The sequence below is a fragment of the Salvelinus namaycush genome, chromosome 28 (assembly GCF_016432855.1).
Source record: "Salvelinus namaycush isolate Seneca chromosome 28, SaNama_1.0, whole genome shotgun sequence".
Classification (NCBI taxonomy): Eukaryota; Metazoa; Chordata; class Actinopteri; order Salmoniformes; family Salmonidae; genus Salvelinus; species Salvelinus namaycush.
In genome coordinates, this window is record NC_052334.1 from 35,247,170 (window position 1) to 35,274,669 (window position 27,500).

A 27,500-nucleotide genomic window follows, 5' to 3' on the forward strand; every position below is an offset into this window, starting at 1 on the left:
AGTACTCGTTTTATGACTTTGTTTGTTTTACCCTATCGCAACCCTTATCCCTTACCCTAACCATTCGGAACTAATGCCTAAACTTAACCATCAAGTTTTTTTCTTGAACTTAAACCTTAACCCTCAACTTAACAGTCGAGTTGTTTTTGTTGTAACCGTAACCCTATCCTAAACTTAACTGTCAAAATTTGACATTTGGAGAAACTCGAAATTTGACGTTTGGCGAAACGTGGACAAACGTCAGAATCTGAAGTCAAATTGATAAAACCATGAGACCTTGTTGTGTTGATAGAGAGAGAAAGAAAGAGGGGTGTGTGTAATGAGAGGAGATGTATGCTGGACACGTCTGGAAGCAAAAGAGCGAGTCAACCACAGGCTTATCAGTAATGCATGACTGCCTCCATCATTCCCACACACACACACACGTGCGCACACGCACACAAGCACACACACCACAGCAGGTTGGTGGCACCTTAATTGCGGAGGACAGGCTCGTGGTAATGGCTGGAGCGGAATAGGTGAAATGGTATCAAATACATCAAACTTAAGGTTTCCATGTGTTTGATGCCATTCCATTAGCTCCTTTCCAGACATTATTATGAGCCGTCCTCCCCTCAGCAGCCTCCACTGATACACACACACACACACACACACATGCACGTGCACGCGCACGCGCACGCACACGCACACTCACGCACACGCACACGCACACACACACACACAAGCATGTGCAGTGTGCACGCATACACACACAAACCCACACACACACACAAACATGCAAATTCACACAGGCAAGCACACACACACACAAACACAGGAATGTAGGAGAAAACCATGTGTGTCTCAGATTAGGCTTAGGAAGCCTAGAGGGTGACAGGAAGCCTAGAGGGTGACAGGAAGCCTAGCGGTTAGAGCGTTGGGCCAGTAACGAAAGGTTGCTAGTTCGAATCCCCGAGCCGACAAGGTGAAGAATCTGTGATCTTCCCTTGATCTTCCCTTGAGCAAGGCACTAATTGCTCCAGGGTCGTCGTCAACACAACCCCACTCTCAGGGGAACTCATTTCCACGTACAGAATACCCACTTGTACATGCAATGAAATAGGACACATATGAGCACCCCCTATTTGACCTTTGGAAGATGTGTCCTGAGGGAAGACGGTCTGACATGCAGTAGAAAATGAACAGTCACGGAAGTCATTGTGTTCCCAATTAAACGTAAACCGTTGTTCTTATTACATGAAAGACACACACTCACACACACAGTTCAACGTTCAAGCACCTCGAAAGTGGGACTATTGCTCAAGCTGAGAATAAAGAAATGCGCCTTTCTTGCTTCATCTGTTTATCGTTACATGTTTCCTCTCCTCTGTTTCGGATTTATCTCCCACTCACATAATGGATGCATCATCTACACATCTCCTCTTACTTTCATTGTTCTCCATGCTGTCAATACTCTGAGTAGTGAGAGGAGAGGAAAAGAGAAGAGAAGAGGGGAGAGGAAAAGAGAAGAGGGGAGAGGAGGAGAGGGCATGGGAGGGGAGGAGAGGAGAGTCAGAAAGGGCAAAGGGGGTGAGAGAGTAGAGGAAGTCAGACATCAGAAAGGACCATAAATTGCAGCGATGGAAAATCGGACAGTTTGGACACACACACACACATACTTCCTCATCCAGACATACAGGTCGTGACACCTGCACCGTTTAACACACAGCTGTCATATATCTATACATAGACAGGAGAGAGAGTGTGTGGAATGTCCTCTAGGTGTGTGTGTGTGTGTGTTCAAGTAGTGGCCTTGTTACCTGTCAGACACAGGAGCGACAGACAGAAACACAAAAACACACACACAATCGCACACACACACCTCCACACCTCCACACAATTTACGACCTCCATCTCTTTTCACCTGCTTTACAGCTTGAACACAGCCAACACTGTCTGCTACACAGGATCATGACACTCATAAATCACACACGTCTCTGTCTCTCCCTTCCCTTCCCTTCCGTCTCTCCCATATGAGCCAAAGGGGAAACCTACAGAGTGATGAAAACCGGGAATCAATAACATTCCTGGGAGGGAGCAAAATGAATTTCCTAAATAGAGTTATGGAGTGTCGTACCTCATAGGTATGTGTGTGAGTGTATGTGTGTTTGTGTGCGTGTATATTGCATTCAAGTATATCTTTCCCCCAGCTAGCTCACCTCGCCATTAAAGTAAACATTTACAGTGTCTGACGCAGCCTGATAGCTATGGAGAGTGTGTATACAATACAATGTAATGTTTATACAGGACGTAATGTATGTGGCACATAGTGCATATAGACCATAACCATGCATTCTATAATATACATTATGAGTATAAGCACTTAACAGTTTGACAGTGAGATTGCCAGAAGCAGTTTGCCCGTCAGTGTGTGAGGGAGGATAGTCTAGAGAACACACAGGGAGGGAAGAGTCTGCAATACATCCAGGAGGAAACAGTTACAGTGTCTGCCTCAGAGATACCAGAGATGAGTTAACATACAACACAGTTAAATAGACTACTACATATACATACTATTATATATTGTAGTACCTCTTTCTGTCGCTCTCTCGTTCTCTCTCTCTTTTTCTGTCTCTCTCTCTCTCTCTCTCTCTGTCTGTCTGTCTGTCTCTCTCTCTCTCTCTGTCTCTCTGTCTCTCTCTATTTCTGTCTCTCTTTCTGTCTCTCTACTACATACACATAGTACTATATATTGTAGTACCTCGTTCCGACTCTCCTGCCCAAAAAAGGGGACTTGTGTGAACTTAAGAGCTGGAGCCCTTTGGCATTGCTCTGTGCGGACTACAAGATATTTGCCAAGGTCCTCGCTAGCAGACTGAAGTCCCATCTGGACTCTGAGTGGACCATGAGTATCTGTTTAATGTGATGTTTGGGTTTAGGGAAAGGTTTTTGACCAGTGTGAAGATGTTGTATGCTGGAGCTTCATATATAGTCAAGGTGGGAGGGGGGCTCAGTAGGCCAGTCTGGGTGAGGCGGGGCAGTAGACAATGATGCCCTCTATCAGGGCAGTTATATACACTAGCCATTGAGTCTTTCTGGGGCATCCTACACAGGAGACTGCAGGGAGTGTGCTGGACAGGCATGGCGTGTTGACAGGCATAGCAGTGTCGGCGTATGCAGGTGACGTTTCTGTGATGGTCAGGGGTGGTCAGGATATGCAGGCACTACAGACAAGTCTGAAGGTGTACAAAGGAGCTTTCTCAGCTAAGATGAACTGGGGCAAGAGCAAAGCTCTGTTATGTGGGGCATGGAGGGATAGGGCCCCTCCTCTGCCTCCAGGGGGTTTGTAGTGGGGTTGTGAAGGGCTTAACATTTTGGGGGTGTACCTGGGCTTGGAGAGGTGGGTCAGGAAGAACTGGGAGGGGGTGTCAAGACTGGCCAGGTGGAGGTGGCTCATGTCCCAAGTGTCATATAGAGGGAGGGTGCTGATAATCAAAAACCTGGCAGCATCTTCCCTGTGGCATAAACTGGCCCTCCTCAACCCCCCCGCTGGTCTGCTCGCAGATCTGCAGCACAAGCTGGAGGATTTTTTCTGGTCGGGCCATCACTGACTTTACTATTATTTAATCGGATGATCTCTGCGTGCCATAGGGTGGAATTTGAGTTCTATAAAATTACAAAAAGTGGGCCATCTGTACAGCTGTGGAAGATGGTTATTGTGATTTGTTGTGTTGTATTGTGTGGTAGAGGGCAAGGAGAGTATGCAGTATAGGGGATATTTGTTTTTTAATGAGAATGTATCATTAACGAAAGACAAAAAGTCTCCCTCTCTGTCTCTCTCTCTTTCTATCCCACTCTCTGTCCATCAATGGCCCTGCCATCCAGGACCTCTATACCAGGTGGTGTCAGAGGAAAGCCCTAAAAAAAGACTACGGCCACCTAAGTCCTAAACTGTTTTCTCTGCTACCGCACGGCAAGCGTTACCGATGCACCAAGTCTGGAACCAACAGGACCCTGAACAGTCTCTACCCCCCAAGCTATAAGACTGCTAAATAGTTAGTTAAATAGTTAACCAATAGCTACCCAGAATATCTGCATTGACCCTTTTTACACTAATCTCTTTTGACTCATCACCAGGCCCGCACGGAATCAGTGCACGCAGAATTCCGATGAAAATCTGTAGAATTTCAAATTGGAACGCATAGGAATCTAAAGCGAAAAGTACACTGCCAGCTGATAGAAAAGTGAACTAAAATGGACTTGATGCTGAACTTGCATTTTCATTTCATTTTCATTTCATTTTCATGTATTTCAATCACCCAAAAGTGTAGCCAGAGATGTCCCACTCTCCCAACCGTAGCCCCTCCCCTGTGTGAGTGGTGCAGGAAGCTCAGTGAGTGAATGGCAGCTGTCTGAGGAGCGAAGTAACATTATTATTAAAAATGCCCAGATTTACAGTAGAGGAGCTGAGGAGTAAACACTTGGTGTCCAGAACAGCCAGGGACAGGGCCAGGGAGTTTCCAGCTGAACTGTGCGAGGATGGAGGAGTACTTTTCTGCAAAGACTGTCAGAATTCAATCTGCTACATACAGCGTCAAACTGCAGTGGAGCACCTGAGGTCACTCCGACACAACAATAGGAGGGCTAGTGGACCAGGTAAGCATTCTGATGCTTTAGCTAGCTACAGATATATTAACTAGCTAGTAGTTTTGCTCAAGCTAGCTAATATCTGTTCTTGATAATTAAATGTTTGTCTGTATCTAGATAGGGGTGGGAAGTTTACTAGCTAACGTTAGCCTGGCAAGCTTCCCAACTTGTCACTCCAGCTCCATCATGCCATTTAGGCTAGCTAGTAGCTAGTAGCTAACAAGTTACCAAAAGTGGCGTGGTGGAGCTATCAAAACAAGTGACATGTTGGGAATGAATTATAAAAGCAGCAGATATTATTTTTTGCTAACTACTCTCATTGTTTTAAAATATCTGTGTGTGTGTGTGTGTGTGTGTGTGTGTGTGTGTGTGTGTGTGTGTGTGTGTGTGTGTGTGTGTGTGTGTGTGTGTGTGTGTGTGTGTGTGTGTGTATGAGACACACTGTCAGGTTTATGGGCTATGTGTGTGTGTGAGACATACTGTCAGGTTTATGGGCTGTGTGTGTGTGTATGAGACATACTGTCAGGTTTATGGGCTGTGTGTATATGAGACATACTGTCAGGTGTATGGGCTGTGTGTGTGTGTGAGACATACTGTCAGGTTTATGGGCTGTGTGTGTGAGTGAGTGAGTGAGTGAGTGAGTGAGTGAGTGAGTGAGTGAGTGAGTGAGTGAGTGAGTGAGTGAGTGAGTGAGTGAGTGAGTGAGTGAGTGAGTGAGTGAGTGAGTGAGTGAGTGAGTGAGTGAGTGAGTGAGTGAGTGAGTGAGTGAGCGAGCGAGCGAGCGAGCGTGTGTGTGTGTGTGTATTGCTTAAGGAGAGAGATTGCTTAGCTTCAAAGCTTGAGATCCACTGTAGGGCTGTTATTGAACTCAACCTGATTTGCTAGATTTAACATTGTTCTTTATTTTCTACAAGAACACAGACCCTGGCCTCCTGTCTGGCAAAGACCCCCTCCACAGCTGACAGAAAGGAGTTCATCTGAACTTCACAAGAACATTAATCGAAGCAGATATACCTCTTTAGAAAAGGCCCAAGTTCTCCACCTTTCTGAAGAAACAAGCAGGAAGGGTCTATCACAGCGCCATCCCATCTGCGCACAGTACCTTCCACTACAATACTTCATCATAGGGATGGTGCCAGGTCCTCCAGACGTGACACTTGGCATTCAGGCCAAATAGTTCAATCTTGGTTTCCTCATTACAGATAATCTTGTTTCTCATGGTCTGATTCCTTTAGGTGCCTTTTGGCAAACTCCAAGCGGGTTGTCATGTGCCTTTTACTGAGGAGTGGCTTCCGTCTGGCCACTCTACCATAAAGCCCTGAATGGGGGAGTGCTGCAGAGATGGTTGTCCTTCTGGAAGGTTCTCCCATCGCCACAGAGGAACTCTGGAGCTCTGTCAGAGTGACCGTCGGGTTCTTGGTCACCATCCTGACCAAAGCCCTTCTCCCCCGATTGCTCAGTTTGGCCGGGCAGCCAGCTCTAGGAAGAGTCTTGGTGGTTACAAACTTCTTCCATTTAAGAATGATGGAGGCCACTGAGTTCTTTGGGACCTTCAATACTGCAGACATTTTTTGGTACACGTCCCCAGATCTGTGTCTCGACACAATCCTGTCTCGGAGCTCTTAGCGCAATTCTTTCGACACCATGGTTTGGTTTTTGCTCTGACATGCACTGTCAACTGTGGGACCTTATATCGACAGGTGTGTGCCTTTCCAAATCATGTCCAATCAATTGAATTTACCACAAGTGGACTCCAATGGACACTCCAATGGACGATCAATGGACACAGGATGCCTCTGAGCTCAATTTCGTGTCTCATAGCAAAGGGTCTGAATACTTAGGGAAATAAGGTGTTTCTGTTTTTTATTTTTAAGAAATTTGCAAAAATTTCAAAAAATATGTTTTTGCTTTGTCATTATGGGGTATTGTGTGTAGATTGATGAGGAAAAACATTTATATAAGCCAATTTAGAATAAGGCTGTAACATAGTAAAATGTGGGAAAAGTCAAGGGTATCTGAATACTTAAAACCATGTTCCGAATGTTATTAAATGATGTTAGTACTCTAGAGCCAAAAAAAGCTTTCTGCAGAATTCTGCAGATTTTCAGAATTCAGCAGAAAATAGAAACAGTTTCAGCAGATTACATTTGGGTTTGCTCATCACATACGCTGCTGCTACTGTTTATTACTGTTACTGTTTACTATCCTGTTGCCTAGTCAGTTCATCCATACCTATATGTACATATCTACCTCAATTACCTCGTACCCCTTCCCTGTGTGTGTAGCATTTCACTGTTAGTCGACACCTGTTGTTTACGAAGCATGTGACAAATACAATTTTATTTGATTTTAATGGTGTCAGGATGGAGATATCAGAGAGCAGGACTTAAAGGCCCACCTCAGAGGAAGTTGCCTCACCTTTTTTGAGTAATTCCTGTCCTAGAGCGGAAATACTTGTTTAGGTTCCACCTCGAAGAGTGACACATGCTGCTAATTCTGGATTTGGGGGTATTCAGGAATTGGGTGTATTCAGGAATTGGGGGTATTCAGGAATTGGGGGTATTCAGGAATTGGGGGTATTCAGGAATTGGGGGTGGGAACGTTGTGGTGATTTCCACATGTAGCAGAGAAATAACAACACATAGGGCACTGACTGACAGCTGTCAGTGTAACTAGCTAGCATGCTAACCTTAGCCAGCTAATGGAAGTTATGTGAGCAGCATTTCAGTTAAGACAGGCATACTTTAAGTCAGGTGCAAATCATTTTTTCAGAAAAAGACTACCAGCCTACTTGTTAAGAGATGAGTCTCGGCTAAACCGTGCCTAAATGAGCTGTTGACATGTTGAGGGTTGACGTTTGTCTGACTCTTGCCGTTTGATAAGCCGCGTAGGATTCCAGACGGCATTAATATTTGGACATACACATGGACATGATCAAATAGCTATATTATTTTTTCTCTATGTTATCATTTAAGCTAGCTAGCTATATATACATGGATTATCTAAATTGTGGCCACAAATCCAGATCAAATCCAAATCCAGCGTGGTTCTCAGATGCAATCGTATCACGCAATTGTATTATTTATAAAATGATCCTATTTAATTTTAATGCAGACTAGCTCAAACATAAGGGAAACTTGACAAATTATCCAATGAATAATTTTTATTTGATCCATGGCAAAGCAGTTAACACTGCCACAAAGTCATAAACCCCGTCTATATCAAAATGTTGTCTAATTCTTATTATCTATCCTAGTCACTTTATCCATACCTATATGCACCTATATCTGTTATTAAGAAATATTGATTATAATCATATATTTTTAAACCTTTTTCTCCCCAATTTCGTGATATCCAATTGCAATCTTGTCTCATCGCTGCATCTCCCCAACAGGCTCGGGAGAGGCGAAGGTCGAGTCATGCTTCACACCCGCCCGCTTAGCCCGGAAGCCAGCTGCACCAATTTGTTGGAGGAAACATCGTTCAACTGACAACCGAAGTTAGCCTGCAGGCACCCGGCCCGCCACAAGGAGCCGCTAGAGCGCGATAAGCCAGGTGAAGCCCCGTCGTCCAAACCCTCCCCTAATGACCCTGGGCCAATTGTGCGCCGTCCTATGGGACTCCCGGTCACGGCCGGTTGTTACTCAGGATCGAACCTCAGGCTGTAGTGACGCCGCAACACTGCGATGCGGTGCCTGAGACCAATGCGCCACTCTCAGCTTAAACCTAACCTTAACCACACTGCTAACCTTAGTCTAACCCTAACCTTAAATTAAGACCAAAAAGCAAATATTTGTTTTCATGAATTTGTACGATATAGGCAATTTTGTCTGTTTTATCTGGTGGAAACCCAAGTGTAAGCTACAGAGAAATGCTATTTGGCTCTGAGACAACTCGGAAATAGGAATAACTTTGCAGCAAAAAGGGAATATATCATTGCGGATAAAGTTCAGAATGTCAATTTCATGTGTACAACATCTAAAGACCTGCATCAGTATACTGAGAGCTTTGCCGTTTCTAAAAGGACATTTGGGGTGTTTGAGATTTTGTTCATGTTTTTTCAGGGGCCCCATACTACACAACGAGGATGAGGAAGTGATTTGCTGAATGGGGTAAGTTTCTCTAGAACACGTGAAATCACAAAAAAGCTGCCTGGACCCTTCCGTAACATGCCATTAACATGAAAAATAGATATTTGGTTGTAAAAAAGAAAGCGTCTCCTTTAAATCTGTCCTGAGCTGTCTGGATGAACGACACGATTCTGCAGCAGAGCGGGACAGGAAGTTTGGGCTGAGGTTAAGATTAGAGAGGGGATGTAACACAAAGTATCTCCTAGTGAAATATAACCCTGAATCTGCCCTCACATTTCATCTACTTGATTTGGAGCTACATTTATGGATTTGGAGGGTCATCTTATGTCTGCTCTGAAAATACCTTAGTAAACTGCATCAACACAGACAGAAGAGTACATTGCTGTGGTAGTACTAGTATCTGGAGTAGGTGTATACATACAGTTGAAGTCAGAAGTTAACATACACTTAGGTTGGAGTCATTAAAACTTGTTTTTCAACCACTCCACAAATGTCTTGTTAACAAACTATAGTTTTGGCAAGTCGGTTAGGACATCTACTTTGTGCATGACACAAGTCATTTTTCCAACAAATGTTTACAGACAGATTATTTCACTTATAATTCACTGTATCACAATTCAGGTGGGTCAGCAGTTTACATAAACTAAGTTGACTGTGCCTTTAAACAGCTTGGAAAAATCCAGAAAATGATGTCATGTAGAAGCTTCTGATAGGCTAATTGTCATCATTTGAGTCACTTGGAGGTGTACCTGTGGATGTATTTCAAGGCCTACCTTCAAACTCAGTGCCTCTTTGCTTGACATCATGGGAAAATCAAAAGATATCAGCCAAGACCTCTGAAAGAAAATGGTACACCTCCACAAGTCTGGTTCATCCTTGGGAGCAAATTCTAAACACCTGAAGATACAATGTTCATCTGTACAAACAATAGTATGCAAGTTAAAACACCATGGGACCCCGCAGCCGCCATAAAAAAAGCCAGACTACGGTTTTCAACTGCACATGGGGACAAAGATCGTACTTTTTGGAGAAATGTCCTCTGGTCTGATGAAACTAAAATAGAACTGTTTGGCCATAATGACCATCGTTATGTTTGGAGGAAAAAGGGGGATGCTTGCAAGCCGAAGAACACCATCCCAACCGTGAAGCACGGGGGTGGCAGCATCATGTTGTGGGGGTGCTTTGCTGCAGGAGGGACTGGTGCACTTCACAAAATATATGGCATCATGAGGGAGGGAAATGATGTGGATATATTGAAACAACATCTCAAGACATCAGTCAGGAAGTTAAAGCTTGGTTGCAAATGGGTCTTTCAAATGGACAATGATCCCAAGCATTCTTCCAAAGTTGTGGCAAAATGGCTTAAGGACAACAAAGTCAAGGTATTGGAGTGGCCATCACAAAGCCCTGACCTCAATCCTATAGAAAATGTGTGGGCAGAACTGAAAAAGCGTGTGCGAGCAAGGAGGCCTACAAACCTGACTCAGTTACACCAGCTCTGTCAGGAGGAATGGGCCAAAATTCACCCAACTTATTGTAGGAAGCTTGTGGAAGGCTACCCAAAACGTTTGACCCAAGTTAAACAATGTTAAGGCAATGCTACCAAATACAAATTGAGTGTATGTAAACTTCTGACCCACTGGGAATGTGATGAAAGAAATAAAAGCTGAAAGAAATCATTCTCTCTAGTATTATTCTGACATTTCACATTCTTAAAATAAAGTGGTGATCCTAACTGACCTAAGACAGGGAATTTTTACTAGGATTAAATGTCAGGAATTGTGAAAAACTGAGTTTAAATGTATTTGGCTAAGGTGTATGTAAACTTCCGACTTCAACTGTAAGTATTGACCATTTCGGTTACTACCAATGTCCCGTCCACCGCTATTTTACTTCCTTCGACTAACTTTGAAGGGAAGATATCAATGTCGCACAGATGTGATATTATTATTAAGTCTTCCAGAGGAAGATGTCGACCTTATGTATGTCTACTAAATATAGAGCTGGTTGCAAGGCCTCACAAACACAGACACACACACACTTGTCGTTCCTCAAAGGGCTGAGGCACCCTGCAGCGTGTCTGTTCGTCCAGCTGTCTGTCTGTGCGTTTATACTGTATAAAGGTGTACCGCTTTTCTCTTACCTGGCGAAGAAGGACGCGGCGGCAGAGGTGGTGGTTGGTGCTGCCGTGGTAACCAGCAGAGTGGGAGGGGCCTGCGAGGACGAGGGGCGATCAGCGTTGTAGCGGTTCAGAACTGCCTCCGTCACACCCTCTCGACACCCATCAGATATCATCTGGGAGATCTACACACACACACCGCACAACACACACGTACGCACACACAGTTAGCCGTTATACAACAATAATAACACAAAAGAGAGAGGGAGGGACATGGACATGGGAGAGAGATGGTCACACATGTCGTGTGACTGGAACTGCAACAGACGGACGTGTGAACAGAAGTCAGGAGGAAGTACACTTCTCAGTTGGGTTTTAGGAGAGAAAATAACATGTTTTCCTCCCACTGGTGGCACAGTGCCAGTCAGACCAGAGGGAGACCTGCCTGCCACCCTTCACCATCTGTCAACTCCATACCACAGAGCAGTAAGCACTGGCACACAACTCTGCCTGTCTCTCTCTCTCTCTCTCTCTCTCTCTCTCTCTCTCTCTTTCTCTCTCTCTCTCTCTCTCTTTCTCTCTCTCTCTCTCTCTCTAGCTCTATCCTCCCCTCTCTCTCTCTCTCTCCCTCTAGCTCTATCCTCCTCTCTCGCTCTCTCTCTCTCTCTCTCTCTCTCTCTCTCTCTCTCTCTCTCTCTCTCTCTCTCTCTCTCTCTCTCTCTCTCTCTCTCTCTAGCTCTATCCTCTCCCTCTCTCTACATCTCCTCCCTCCTTCTCCCTCTGAGCCAGATGTGATAGAGATCTGATTATTCCTCTTGATTGTGTTGATCAAATCGACCTTAACAATGTCCTTCACTTCAGACGCACGCATACACATGCACACACACACATGCACATGGACACACGCACATGCACGGACACGCGCACACACACACCTTAACTGTGCCCTTCCATGCCCTTCTGCCGACCCAGATGGCCCAGTGAACGGCAAGATTAAAAGTCCTGGATGTATTCTGATCTCTCTCAGACAGGAGTTTATTAACTGATCACCAGATAAGACTGGGAAACACAAGAATCTGTTCTCTCTCTCTCTTTCTCTCTCTCTCTCTCTCTCTCTCTCTCTCTCTCTCTTCGCTCTTTTCCATCCTGCCTATTTCTCTTGAAGGGTAGAGTGTGATCCCTTTTATATAGAAGTCACTGTGTCACCCGAAAAACTGTGTGTAACTCAGATGGCAGCTACACATTTCTATGTTGGCAGACTGAATATCAGCTGCACTGTGGACCCCTGTCTACTTGGCTAGCTGTGGCTTTCCCTAGCTAGCTCCAACACCTCAAGCTACTCACCAAGGACAGACCTCAATTACCTCACACACACACATACACGCACTCACACACACACAGCAGGCAACTCAACGGCCACCCTGGGTGTCCTTGGCTCCCCCTCCATGCATTTTTATGTAATGTTTATGCTTGTCGCAGTGTGTGTGTGTGTGTGTGTGTGTGTGTGTGTGTGTGTGTGTGTGTGTGTGTGTGTGTGTGTGTGTGTGTGTGTGTGTGTGTGTGTGTGTGTGTGTGTGTGTGTGTGTGTGTGTGTGTGTGTGTGTTTATAGTGAGCGGTAAATCAGTGTATTCCTCCCCTTATAAAACAGAGGCACAGTGTGTATTTACTGCTTGAGGCTCCAGGAGGACTAGTCTCAAATCAACCCCTATCCCCATATCCCTGCCTCTGGACACCTGTTGTAAATCTGATTGATGGAACTAAGAAATTAAGGACTTCATTCCAAGTTATACATACATTTTCAGAAATGTTGGTAAAATATGAGAACAGTAATATTTTACACACACATGAAGGTACCCATAAGCAGTCATTAACAACATAACGTCTTCAAATATTACCTTCACTTTGCCTTTTGATTGTCTGTGTCTTTAAGATTGTCTGTGTTCATAAATGTGTGTGTGTGAGAGAGAGAGAGAGACAGACAGAGACAGAGACACACACACAGAGAGACACACAGAGAGACACACAGAGAGACACAGAGAGACAGTGAATGGGCAGGGAGGAGAAAAAGCGTAAGGGGGATGAGAAACAGAACAGGGCCAAAGTAAACAATAATGAAAAACAGACAGAGACACAGAACGCAGAGGACTGATTGAGATGAAAGGGAGATACGGACAACAGATAGGTGGGGCTTGAGAGAGACAGAAAGGGGAGAGAGAGAGAGAGAGACAGAGAGAGAGAGAGGAGCGAGAGAGAGAGAGACAGAAAGGGGAGAGAGAGAGAGGAGCGAGAGAGAGAGAGAGAGAGAGAGAGGAGCGAGAGAGAGAGAGAGAGAGGAGCGAGAGAGAGCGGGGAGTTCATAAGAGATTTTAGCATGGTTTGATTGTAAACATTGTGTTGTGTTGTGTTGAGTTGTGTTGTGCCATGTGTTGAGTTGTGTCATGTTTACAGGGTGTGTCCTTCTAACTAACTCAAGCCTAACACGCCCTGCCCACTTCTCACCACTCTGACAGTCAGCACCACCTAACAGGCTCTGGGAGCTAACACAAGTCTTCAGCTCTCAGACAGGCTTACTCATCACACTCTGTTTCATGTGCCCCATACATAGTCACCCACATCTGGAGAATAAAACTGAATTGAAAAGGATGTCCATTGTGTTGTGACTGTGTGTTTGTGGCATCCTGTGTACATCCTAACCACTGTCATGGAATGCAATACATCTGAGAGGTTCAAATGAAACCATATGACTGTAATACTCCTCCTCAGCCTGTTTCCATATGCTGCTTCCTGAAAGAAGGTATTAATCCTACACAACACTACCAACCATGCTAGATGTATTCTACACTATAGGCTGCAGTTTGGAAAAGAAACTCCATGACATTTTGGATTCTCCGCAATGTGTGATCAAACCTAAGCCCTGACAAAGGTCTATTGATAGAAACATTGGTCGGCCACCCATGTTCTATATCAACAGTGAGAGGCATAGAACATATTCATAACACGAATGGATATAGTGATTCATATAGTGTTTTTGACTTTAGGTCTTAAGGTGCTTTACATTGTATGGGGGGGAAGGCATCTGATTCACCACTAATATGTTGTCCCACTTGGATGGATGAAGCTCGGCCGCCATTTTGTGCCAGAAGGCTCACTTCATATCGCTGTATCAGCACTCTTTAAATGTCATCCCCTGATATTGGGAACAATTTCTTTACAGATCTCTCTCCCCTTCTCCTTTCTTCCTCTCCCTAGCTCCCTCTCCGTCTAGACACACAAACACGCACGCAAGCACATGCGCGCGTTCCTGTGCGTGTGGCTACTCGATCGAGTGCCAGCACTTGACCGCTAGCAGGACCCTTCCTGATTAGACAGCAGCAGTTATACACTGCTAAAGCATGTTCTTAGTATCATGGGGCTATGCTACAGTCTAAGCTATATGCTACTACGGTATAATGTGAAGACAATGGGTGAATGATGTCTCTTTGACTGGCCGTTGTGCCCTCTCAGCACTCTCAAGGAAAATGAGAAAATAACAGCAATGGGAAGAAAGAAAATTGACTCCTATATCTTCTCCTGCCTCTATTCCACGCCTGCACGGACACCTACGCATGTACACACACACACGCACACACACACACACACACACACACACACACACACACACACACACACACACACACACACACACACACACACACACACACACACACACACACACACACACACACACACACACACACACACACATATTTCCAGTAGCACTCTGGGCAGTGTGCCAGGCAGGCTTCAGAGAGGTGACCTTGAGACAGGGCTGAGGGGGGATGGAGGAGAGAAAAGGAGGGATGGATGGAGAGTTGCTCAAATGAGTGAGGGAAAGGAGGGAGGGAATGAAGGATGCAAAAGGGGTGTAAGGGGTGAATGCGACAGGGGGAGGAAAAAGGGTTACGTGTGTACGCAGTGGTGGAAAAAGTACTCAAACATCATACTTGAGTCAAAGTAAAGATACCTTAATAGAAAATGACTCAAGTAAAAGTGAAAAGTCACCCAGTAAAATACTACTTTATTAAAAGTATAAAAGTATTTGGTTTAAAAATGTAATCGCTAATGTATACTTACGTATTAAAATAAAAAGTACAAATAATTTCAAATTCCTATTATTCAAACCAGATGGCACAATTTTTTAAATAATTTTTTATTATTTACGGATAGCCAGGGGCACACTCCAACAAATTTTACAAACTAAGCATTTGTGTTTAGTAAGTTCGCCAGTATCATGACACAAGGCGAGACCCAGATGCAGACACAGGAGGCAGATGGTTGGAGTTGAAGATGTTTAATAATCCAAAAAGGAGTAAGAAAGAGAATGGTCGTGGACAGGCAAAAGGTAAAAACCAGTTCAGAGTCCAGGAGGTACAGAATGGCAAACAGGCTCGAGGTCAAGGCAGGCAGAATGGTCAGGCAGGCGGGTGATGAGTCGAGAAACAGGCAAGGGTCAAAACCGGGAGGACTAGAAAAAGGAGAACAGCAAAGGCAGGTGAACAAGAAAACGGCTGGCTTGACTTACAAGTCAATATACAAGACGAACTGGCCCAGAGAGACAGGAAACACAGGGATAAATACACTGGGGAAAACAAGCGACACCTAGAGGGGGTGGAGACGATAACGAGGACTGTTGAAACAGATCAGGGAGTGACAACCAGATCAGAGGCAGTAAGGATGACCAGGGTTGTTCTCTTGATAAGTGGGTGAATTTGACCATTTTCCTGTCCTGATAAGCATTCAAAATGTAATGTAAGTACTTTTAGGTGACAGGGAAAATGTATGGAGTAAAAAGTACATTATTTTCTTTTGGAATGTAGTGAAGTAAAATTGTCAAAAATATAAATAGTAAAGTAAAGTACAGATAGCCCACCAACAAATACTTAAGTTGCACTTTAAAGAATGTTTAAGTACTTTACACCACCGGGAGTACAACAGGAGAGAGAGAGGGAGAAACGAGACAAGAGAGAGGGGGAACAAGGGGAGATGAGAGCGAAAGAGAGGGGGAACAGGGGAGATGAGAGCGAAAGAGATATATAAGGAGATGAGGGATGGAGAGAAATGGAAGTGTGGGACTGAGATGGGGGGGTTGAGAGGAAGGAGATGAGGGGGAACAGGGGTGCGACAGGAGAGTTCCCTAGAGTCCTCATTACCAGGATATAAAATATATTACACAGATTCAGAACATAAAACACGAACACTACACTACATATCTCTCTCCCTCTCCCATGCCCTCTCTCCTTCCTCCTGCTTCTACAGTTAAAGTCGGAAGTTCACATACACTTAGGTTGGAGTCATTAAAACAACATTTTCAACCCCTCCACACATTTCTTGTTAACAAACTATAGTTTTGGAAAGTCGGTTAGGATATCTACTTTGTGTGTGACACAAGTAATTTTTCCAACAATTGTTTACAGACAGATTATTTAACTTATAATTCACTGTATTACAATTCCAGTGGGTCAGAAGTACATACACTAAGTTTACTGTGCCTTTAATCAGCTTGGAAAATTCCAGAAAATTATGTCATTTAGAAGCTTCTGATTGGCCAATTGACATCCTTTGAGTCAATTGGAGGTGTACCTGTGGATGTATTTCAAGGCCTACCTTCAAACTCTGTGCCTCTTTTCTTGACATCATGGGAAAATCAAAAGAAATCAGCCAAGACCTCAGAAAGAAAATTGTAGACCTCCACAAGTCTGGGTCATCATTGGGAGCAATTTCCAAAGGAACCACATTCATCTGTACAAACAATAGTACGCAAGTATAAACACCATGGGACCACGCAGCCGTCATACCGCTCAGGAAGGAGACGCGTTCTGTCTCCTAGAGATGAACGTACTTTGGTGCGAAAAGTGCAAATCAATCCCAGAACAACAGCAAAGGACCTTGTGAAGATGCTGGAGGAAACAGGTACAAAAGTATCTATATCCACAGTAAAACGAGTCCTATATCGTCATAACCTGAAAGGCCGCTCAACAAGGAAGAAGCCACTGCTCCAAAACCGCCATAAAAAAAGCCAGACTACGGTTTGCAACTGCACATGGGGACAAAGATCGTACTTTTTGGAGAAATGTCCTCTGGTCTGATGAAACAAAAATAGAACTGTTTGGCCATGACCCCTGTGTGACGATGACCCCAAGCATACTTCCAAAGTTGTGGCAAAATGGCTTAAGGACAACAGAGTCAAGGTATTGGAGTGGCCATCACAAAGCCCTGACCTCAATCCCATAGAAAATGTGTGGGCAGAACTGAAAAAGCGTGTGCGAGCAAGGAGGCCTACAAACCTGACTCAGTTACACCAGCTCGGTCAGGAGGAATGGGCCAAAATACACCCATCTTATTGTGGGAAGCTTGTGGAAGGTTACCGAAATGTTTGACCCAAGTTAAACAATTTAAAGGCAATACTACCAAATACTAATTGAGTCCATGTAAACCTCTGACCCACTGGGAATGTGATGAAAGACATAAAAGCTGAAATAAATCATTCTCTCTACTATTATTCTGACATTTCACATTCTTAAAATAAAGTGGTGATCTTAACTGACCTAAAACAGGGGATTTTTACTTGGATTAAATGTCAGGAATTGTGAAAAACTGAGTTTAAATGTATTTGGCTAAGGTGTATGTAAACTTCCGACTTCAACTGTATCTCTCTTCCTAATCCGCCCCACCGCCCCCTCTCTTTCAATTACAATTTTTGTTAAGAGCCTCAAGGCTGTCCTTTCCCAGAAGCCTTTGTTCTAAGAGGTGTCCTCACCTTCCTTCCAGTTACCACTCTAACCACTCTGGGGACAGCCTCCACTCACACACACACACGCACACACATACAAACACGCATGCACCCACACACACACACACGAGCACACAGACACACAGACACACAGACACACTTTGTCTGACCCCCATGGCCAATACACATCATCAGGGCCAATTATAGAATCTAATGCACCGTACATGACTCAACACTCGGCACAGACTGCCACTGGATTTCAGAGGACAAGTGAGGACAGTGGACAGACATAACCTCAGTTCAACCTCACAGTTCCTCCTCTCTCTTTGGTCAACAAATAGAGGGAGACATTTTGAAAAATAAGGTCAATGTTCCTGTTGAAATGGGCCTGCAAAAGCCTGACACAGAACATCAAAATTCCACTTTTTTTTTTGTGCTAGCACTATTTCCAGATACAAACCTTTTGGATGCTCTTCCGGCTTTATTTTCTTTTCATCTCTGTTTTCCATTTCTATCTGTCTCGTTCCACAAACAGAGTACATTTTGGTCAAAGGAAACTATGAATTTCACCAAATTTCTACATTATGTCCTAAAGAGCACGTTCAACTTCAACTTGACTATAGTAAGTGCCAATAACGTGCCATTAAAGTAATACGGTGTACCATAGCAGGGTTGAGGCTTTCATCTAAAATCAGCCATAAATGCTGTTGTGGCAGGGGGAATGGTAACCTTTTCCCCATTAAAGTAATACGGTGTACCATAGCAGGGTTGAGGCTTTCATCTAAAATCAGCCATAAATGCTGTTGTGACAGGGGGAATGGTAACCTTTTCCCCAGGCTCGAAATGCTGGCGCGTAGAGCCTGGTAACACTGTGCTACAAAGTGGGAGAGGGAGTGAGACTGCTCCAACTGTATTAGATGGGACTTTGAAAAATGGCGAAAATTGCCATTCAAAATACTATGTTTTATCACACTGACCATATTCATTTTGGAAAGCCTAATTGATTCTGAGTTTAACGTTAACGTTTATATGTGAAAACAATTTCTGAGACATGTACTTTCAGATATTTCCGAAACTCGCTTCCTTGTTTAGTACACTTGCGCTGTTCGCACTCTGAAGTCACAATGTAGGGAGGAGGTTCTAAGGGTTGTGCTAGACGGTGATGGACTGAGAGATCAGCCAATTAAAACCAGCGGTTGTTTCAACTGCTCTTGCCATAGACTTCCAGGGAAGTCCCGTTCTGAATCTCTGTAAAACCAGACGATTTGACATAGAGAGAGCCAGCTGGTGGATGAGATGAATGGAATGGAAGCTTGTTGTGTGCAACAGGGAGGGGCAATTGAATGATTGAATGCAAGCTTCTCAGTTGTTATTCAATTGTTTAAAAAATTCTAGTCTATCTATCTATGGGTAACAGAGTTTTTCACCAGAAAATGGCCAAAATGAGTAGAACCCGCTCACCTGATTTTACACTATGATTTGACTGTTCATAGTTTATTTTGAAATAATAATTTTAAGAGGAATCGTTTCACCATACTAAAACAAGAGTTCAGTTCACGTAACAGGGTTGACCTTAAAATGAGGGACAGACGTAAATGAATCACTAATCACATTAAATAAATAACCACCTTCAGATGTATAAAAATGTTCCACGTGGTCTATATTAAAGGGCACTTCATGGAATATAACAAGATTTTTTTTTAAATGCAATATTGGTGCACAATTCACATGTAAAATATCAAAGGGACGCAAAATGTACTCTATTCGTGGAACGCCCCCCATCTTCTTGCATTTCCGAAAGTCTATCATCCCACACGCACGTTCGCACACAATCCCAAGCATGCACAGACATAGCATACCTGGTAGGGGTAGAGTGTGACTCCTCCTCCGTTGGTGCGAGACATGTACTGGTGAGCCTGCAGGGCTGCTGTACTCAACACTGCTCCGCTAACAGAACTGTTCCCGTTACTACCCGGGCTGTTGGGCGGCTGGGCCGACGGGACACCGGTGGTCTTACTGGAGTGTGCCGGGGAGCCGTTCCTCCTCTCCACCCCGAGGCCTACTCCTAGGGAACTGGGCTTGGAACCTTGGCGGGGGTACCCTCCCTGGTGCACCGGGGATGGAACCGGCGATGAGGACGCCGGGGCTGGCGCTGAAGAGGCTGCATGGGTGGATGTTTGACCCACAGAAGTTGCACCTGGGCTGGGGTTGGACGCAGCATGGCTGAGGCTGGAGAAGGACGCAGTAGAGGACGTTGGAGGCATGGTAGGGTGGAGTGGGTTTGGACGGGGATGGGGGTAGGCTGCTGCGGCTGAAGGGAGGTAAGCCCAGTCCCTTGGGGCTGTGGGGCCCTGTGGAGGGCCACTGTGGCTGGGCAGGGTGGGGGGCGAGCTGGGGGACAGGTCCCACTGGTCCATGGTCAGCACCATGTGGACTGCTTCCTGTTTCAGCTGGGTCAGGTGGGTGGAACACACGTCACAGCGACTGTCACGCTCATTCCAGGCCCGCCCCGAGCTGTTGGGCACCTGAAGCTTGTCGTGGAGGAGCAGGGAGAAGGACGGATCCTACAGAGAGAAAAAGAAAGAGGTGGTTAGACAAATGATTTCAGTAATTTCAGTAATTCATATGGATTGCTATCACTACATCTAGACACTGCACAGGACTGCAGAGCTGAAAGACGCTGTGGTTGATTCTGATGGTAGTGTAAGTAAAGCAAACAATGCAGAAGCTTATATGCACATACACAGACACATACACAGACACACACACAGACACATATTTGAGCACTTTGAAGCTCTCTGTTCAGAGGAATGAAACAGCCAACTGAACAAACAGAAACATCTTTCTCCTGCCTGACTTTGTTTGCTTGTTTGGTTTAGCAGAAGAAGAAAGACAAAGGAAAAACTCATTAACCAAGTCGATCAGAGAGAGATAGAAACTAGAGACAGAGAGAAAGAAATGGAGAGAATGGGAAAAGGGAGAGATAGAGGGGGGAGAGACAGATAGAAAGAGAGGGAGGGAGGGAGGTTTTCAGTGGCTGGCAGGCCTCACCAGTAGACTCCTAACCAAACCTACAGCCTGCAGACACACACAGACCTGACCACAGCAATAAATTAACAAAATGAACAAACAAACAAACACACACACCATACATGCACGCACACACACATGCACCCACACGCACATACACCCACACATTCTATTCTATTCCATCAGCAATAAATGATATTCCTGATATAAATGAGCTGAGAACACTCCTTCTCTCTCCCTCCCTCTCTCTTCCTCTCTACTTCTCTCTCTCTCTCTCTCTCTCTCTCTCTCTCTCTGCCTGACTCTCCATCTCTCTTTCTCCCCCCCCCGCTCTCCCTCTCTCTTCCCCTCTCTCTCTCTCAGCCCCTATCCCTCCCCCCTCTCTCTCCTCCTCTCTCTCCCCGTCTCTCTTTCTCTCCACCTCTCTCTCTCCCTATTCATAACATCAAACAGAATGATGACTGAGGGTGAAAAGACATTCATCCTCACTCGGACACTCTCCTACATATATAAAGCCTGCAGCCTGAGGCCAGCTATATTCTCTAGCAAACCGTCCACTATGACTCCAATATGCCTATCACCAGGGAAGTGTGTGTGTGTGTGTGTGTGTGTGTGTGTGTGTGTGTGTGTGTGTGTGTGTGTGTGTGTGTGTGTGTGTGTGTGTGTGTGTGTGTGTGTGTGTGTGTGTGTGTGTGTGTGTGTGTGTGTGTGTGTGTGTGTGTGTGTAACGGCAGGATTTGTGGGTTCGATTCCTACTGGAGCCACACATATGAAAATATATGTAGGCATGACTAAGTCGCTTTGGACAAAAGCACACACACACACACACACACACACACACACACACACACGCACACACACACACAGTTTCCTCCTTAACACAGCTCAATGTAATGGGAGCTGGAATGAGCTGTGACCAATTACCCTCTGTGACACACACATAAACAACCCAGCTCCTCTGGTCCTGCTCAGCTAAGGGTTGCCAGTGAGGGACGGAGAGTAGAACAGATCTGGAGACCTCCTTCCATAGAGCTCCCTCACCTCTAAACCCTCCTTCAAACCCATCTGATGTGACCCAATAATAACGTTATTCTTTATACTATTATTACAGGATTGTTACGGCTATTATCTTGTACATGTATACTACAAGTAGTAATTACTATGACTACTATTATATAGGCACTATACTACTACTGTACTACTGTAATAGTCAGACCCACTGTAGGATGTATGGCAGCTGTAGTACGTTCCTCATTAAACAATAATCCAATGAAGACACACACACACACACATGTCTCAGCCAAAGAGTCTACTCTACCCTCTGACATTATAAACGTCTTCTTTATACCAAAACTAGCTCTTATGGAACATACATCTACTTAACAGGACAGCTTTTGAGTCAATGGGCAGTGTTTATGAAATGCTGTCTCAATAAATGAATGTGATTTATTGTCAACCAGAATGTCAGTCAGGTCATCACTAGTTACCACAGCCACAAAGTCAGAAGGCTGTTCGACCAATTAGATCAGGGAGCTTGATGACACGTACCGTATGCTGACCGGCTTGCAGGGTTAGACGAGACACGCATTTCTTTTATTTATTAATCCATCAATGATTTGGTTATTTGTTAGATACAGAAAAACCAACAGTAAAAATGCAACGTGTTAATTGGATGTTTTATTCAAACGTATCATGATGTTTGCCCTTTACTCATAGCTATAATAGGTTTTCTCCAATATCTGCATTGTTTTTTGAATCACATGTAGACAAACAAATTGACATCTTGATTTTACTTTTTTTTTTACAATCCACAAGTAATCCACAAGTAAAACGTATACAGTTTCACAGAAATGTTCACAAATTGTCATTTTTTGGCTGATTCTAACATGAATACTTCAACCCTGTTACTTTATTTGGCACCTAGACACTTATTATAATCATTTATTTATGTAACTTAATATAGCCTTGCAGTCTGCCTACAAAGGCATAGTCTTCATGTCACGAATCCCGCCGAAGATGGTGCCTCTTCCTGTTCGGGCGGCGCTCGGCGGTCGTCGTCACCGGCCTACTAGCTGCCATCGATTCCCTTCTTTTTGTTTCTGTTAGTTTGGGCTGATTGGGTGCACCTGTTTTGAGTTTAGTTTTGTGGGTAGGCTATTTAAGGGAGTAGGCCCGCCGGCTTTTGTGCGGGCTTGTTTTCTGTTATTTGGTGTTGGTATTTAGGTGGAAGCTATTTTCCGGACAGTTTAGTCCTGTGTGTTTGGACTGGGATTTTCATGCGCCCGTTGTGTTGGGCATGACCGTTTTTACTGTCGACAGGAATAAAAATCCACGTCCTGAACTAACCTGCTCTCTGCGCTTGACTCCTCCAACCAGTACTCCTAGAAGCTCTGACACTTCAAGCTATGGCAAAACATTTCATCATAATAATAATTATTGATTGGACTTAAATTGCACCTTTCTAGACACCCAAAGCTCTTTACAGTGTAAGGGGAAACTCACCACCCTCAACCCACTCTATACAGGGGAAACTCACCACCCTCAACCCACTCTATACAGGGGAAACTCACCACCCTCAACCCCACTCTATACAGGGGAAACTCACCACCCTAACCCCACTCTATACAGGGGAAACTCACCACCCTCAACCCACTCTATACAGGGGAAACTCACCACCCTCAACCCACTCTATACAGGGGAAACTCACCACCCTCAACCCACTCTATACAGGGGAAACTCACCACCCTCAACCCACTCTATACAGGGGAAACTCACCACCCTCAACCCACTCTATACAGGGGAAACTCACCAGCCTCACCATTCACTTACATACTCTTTATTTGTATTTATTGTATTGTCCCATCCACCCCCTCTACGGAGGACAAAAGTGACTTTGTTTTACATTTTACTTTTTTTCAGATTGTGTATTTTGTTACAAATGCATTATTCATGCACTTTCCTACACAGTATCACATGATAGAAAGACAGTTTGATATACACATGCAGTGACAACAGAACAAATATAAGCAACACCAGTTGGGCCACACGTTTCAATTCTTAAGAGTTATTAAGGAACATTCCACTGTCAGTTAGCGCTTCAACACTATTATAATGAAATGAATGTGGTAAAAGTGTTTGGTATAAGTGACAGTGATCAGTTCTTTAACTTCTTGTTCATTTCAGCAGCATATTTCTCTGTGGCTTTTGATTGTCTGTCTTTCCCTTGGTGGCATTCAGACGTCTTTTCCCCCACAACTTGAAAGGGAACAACATTGTTCTCCTGCCAAAGCCTGAGCGTCTGTTGAAGGTCAACAATATGATATATCACTATTAGAATGAAAGGCTTGTAGGGAAACTAACAATGTTTCTCTACCAAATAGAATTACTCTCCTGTGCTTGGAATGGAATCCCTTATCCTAGATAGCTAGCTCATTTTAGATAAGAGTAGCAAATGTTAGCTACTAGTTATCTAAAAAAGAAAAAACAACTTATAATTTTGTCCAAAACTTTTGTCCTTTCTCAATGTTATGAATTTTTGTGACATTGACAATTCTTGTTACCGAAGGTATTTGGTGGTCTGGTGGTCCCGTGTGGCTCAGTTGGTAGAGCATGGCGCTTGCAACGCCAGGGTTGTGGGTTCATTTCCCACGGGGGGACCAGGGTTCAATTCCCACGGGGGGACCAGGATGAATATGTATGAACTTTCCAATTTGTAAGTCGCTCTGGATAAGAGCGTCTGCTAAATGACTTAAAATGTAAATGTATTTAGATAGTTGGTCCTCAAACTTGAACTCGAGATATACTATTTTGAAAATGAGGCGCTTCCCGCAAACCGGAAAATGCTCATCACATTCCCTCATCTGATTGGTCGAGTGGGCGGGCCTTCTGACTTTGCGGCTGTGGTAACTCGTGACGACCCATCAGTCAGGGCTCTTTTGTTCAACTTCTGTTCACAACATCACTAAAACCAACCATGATAACTGACAGAGCAGGTATTGTGCTCTGGTGTGTGTGTCTATGTTTGTGTGTGTGGAGGGGGACATGGTTCCCTTCGTTCCTTGTCCACACCGATCCACTCCCCTTCTCCCCTATTCCCTTGCTCCTTCCATCCCTCCCGCTCTCCCTCGCTCCCTCTCTCCTCAGTATAATGAGCTGTAGTCTAGCTGGGTTTTCATCCTGTAATTGGAAGCATTCAGACGCTACAAATCTCTTACCTCCCTAGCTCCACTCTCGGTATCAAAGCAAACAAACAAACACACACGCACACGCACGCGCACACGCACACACACACACACACACACGCACACGCACACGCACACACACACACACACACACACACACACACACACACACACACACACACACACACACACAGCTCTCAATATATATATCAAAGTAAATAAACAACATTAAGCCCCTCTGCGTCTCCCTTGTACTCTCCCCCATCTTTCAATCCCACCTTTATTAGCATAGAAATAGTGTGTGTGTGTGTGTGTGTGTGTGTGTGTGTGTGTGTGTGTGTGTGTGTGTGTGTGTGTGTGTGTGTGTGTGTGTGTGTGTGTGTGTGTGTGTGTTTGTTTGCTTTTGTGTGTGTGTGTGTGTGTTATTAAAACCCAATTACCATACCCTTACAGAGGATGTCCCAGTGCACACCAAACACACAGACACACACACATAGGTCCCATTACACCAAACCCTGGAGCTAGGGGTGAAGGGTCAGAAGTTACAAAGGAGCTACTGACAAGTCTCCAGAACTTTCTATACCGCATATTCTCCGGCGGGGGAACTGAGACGTATGATTCACAAACGTGTACAGGTACAATCATTTGATGTTTCTGCATACTGAATGCGACAAAACTATTTTTAAGTCTAATGACATCATAACGCAGACGGTAAACCAAACAGAACAGGGCCCCAGGAGCATGCTAAATGGGCCACCAACTGGAACGCGTGGTATTGCAACGTTCGTTCACGTTACATTTCACATTGCTGCAGGCACATTGCTTGGTGGCGTTTATTAATGTTTACATACTGTACTGTTTTTTTTTTTAAATGTCACCAGACGTATTTGTGTTGAGTATACAGTATTCCAGGCTATTCCGACTATGCCATATCCTGCATCTAGTATGAAGCATGTTCAGACATGAAGTTTAACTGGCAATAGATAAAGTGGTTAATATCTTCTCAATGGACTGACTGTTTAAACAGAATGTATACCAGAAGGCTCCCAAACCTCTCTCAATCACACCTCTGTTACCATCTGTGCTGCTGAGACTGACCTGTGTGTTTGTGAGTGAGTGTGTGTGTGTGTGTGCAACAAGATCTCACGAAAGTATGAAATTGACGTCAGAATCCGACGTGTGTACAAAGGAGGATATTTGTTGATTTTTAACGGGGATAAACTCCCATTTTTTTACAGTTCATTTTAGGCATTAATTATGAATGGTTAAGGTAAGGGTTAAGGTTTAGGATAGGCATAAAACAGAAAAATGTGTGCCTAGCACAGGGATTGAACCCAAGAGACTTGGAACTGGAGCTCGCGGCTTACATCCATCCGTCATCCCCGTCCACAGCGCCCTAGCAAGCTGCGAGCCTACTTGATGGTAATAGGGCTCACCGTTGCCCCTAGTGGTCTGTATTGAAGGCGATTGCTGACGTCCTGGGAACCTGGACGGATGTCGAATATCGCCTTCGATTTGGTGTTACTTGGCTGATGTGAGTGAGTGAGTGAGAGTTTGTGTGTGTGTTTGTGTTTGTCCATGAATTTGCACACTCAGACCACAGACAGACCCACAAAGCAGCCCTTCATACCAACACAGAACACACACACACACACACACCATCATGTTCTGAAAGACCATCCCGCGATCCTGAAACCGAGCATTAGCCTACATCAACAAATCAGACCCACAACAGCGAGAGGACACACACATCGACTGTCAGTTGAGGGATTGTGTATGTGAGGGAAGGAATGGGGTTTAGATGGGTACTCTGGTCCTACATATACAACAATGCCTTCCCACATGGACAGAATGACAGACAGACAAACATTCAAACAAAAGACACATGTTCAGTTGTGGCTGACATGACCCAGTACACAAACACACCCTCCCCCCGCCAAGTTAAATTAACTACGTTTCCTTTGGCTTGTTCTCTTTCCCTCTGTCTACCCTTTGGAAGTTCTCTCTCTCTCTCTCTAGCATTACCTCTCTACCCTGCAAAGAAAAAGAAAACCAAGCAAAACGGATACGCTCCTGCTGACTAACAACGCTTGTTAGAGAGTTTTATGTCCAAGACAACGGGAGGGGAGGAGAGGAAAGAGAGGGGACAGAAAAGGAGAGAGAGCAAAAGGGAGAGAGAGAGAGAGAGAGAGGGAGAGAAGCGAGAGGAGGACAGGGGGAGAGGGCAAGAGGGGGGAGAAGGACATCTTGCCAACAGGTAATATACCCCGTTCAGCCTGTAAACCAGTTACACAGACACACACACACAAATCGGCACACACACCAGAAAAGCAGCCAAGAGAACAATAAAGGCAACATGGTGCCCAGTGTCTGAGATGAGGACCTCGTTGTTCTAAATTAGCTGAGGTTGGGGAGGCTGCCAAAACGCCCGAACAAAAAGAAAACAGCGAAGCCAGAGCAGGAATTTTTTCAGATCGGAATGATGAATGTGGGTGCGTATGCGTGTGCGTGTGTGCTTGTACGTGTGTGTAAAAGCAGATACTGTAGATAGACCCACACAAGCAGTGTATACTAAATCACAGCCCAGCCTTTCACTCAGTATTACCTCGGCTTATAACCCACTCCCTCAGCCACATTACATCCTATTAACAACACTTAATGAGGACTTGGACACCCTCACTCT

At 44.6% G+C, this 27,500-nt stretch overlaps 1 protein-coding gene across 1 annotated transcript in view; it reads right to left on the reverse strand.

Moving 5' to 3' along the window:
* The window catches only part of kif26ba (kinesin family member 26Ba), a 167,243-nt gene that overhangs the window by 78,238 nt on the left and 61,505 nt on the right, over positions 1 to 27,500 (reverse strand). Inside the window, exons 3-5 of the mRNA XM_038967353.1 lie at positions 19,894 to 20,170; positions 19,466 to 19,707; positions 10,861 to 11,021 (exon numbers count right to left, since the gene is read on the reverse strand). Of these exons, the coding sequence (XP_038823281.1) occupies positions 10,861 to 11,021; positions 19,466 to 19,707; positions 19,894 to 20,170 (680 nt within the window). The remainder of the gene's footprint in view (positions 1 to 10,860; positions 11,022 to 19,465; positions 19,708 to 19,893; positions 20,171 to 27,500) is intronic.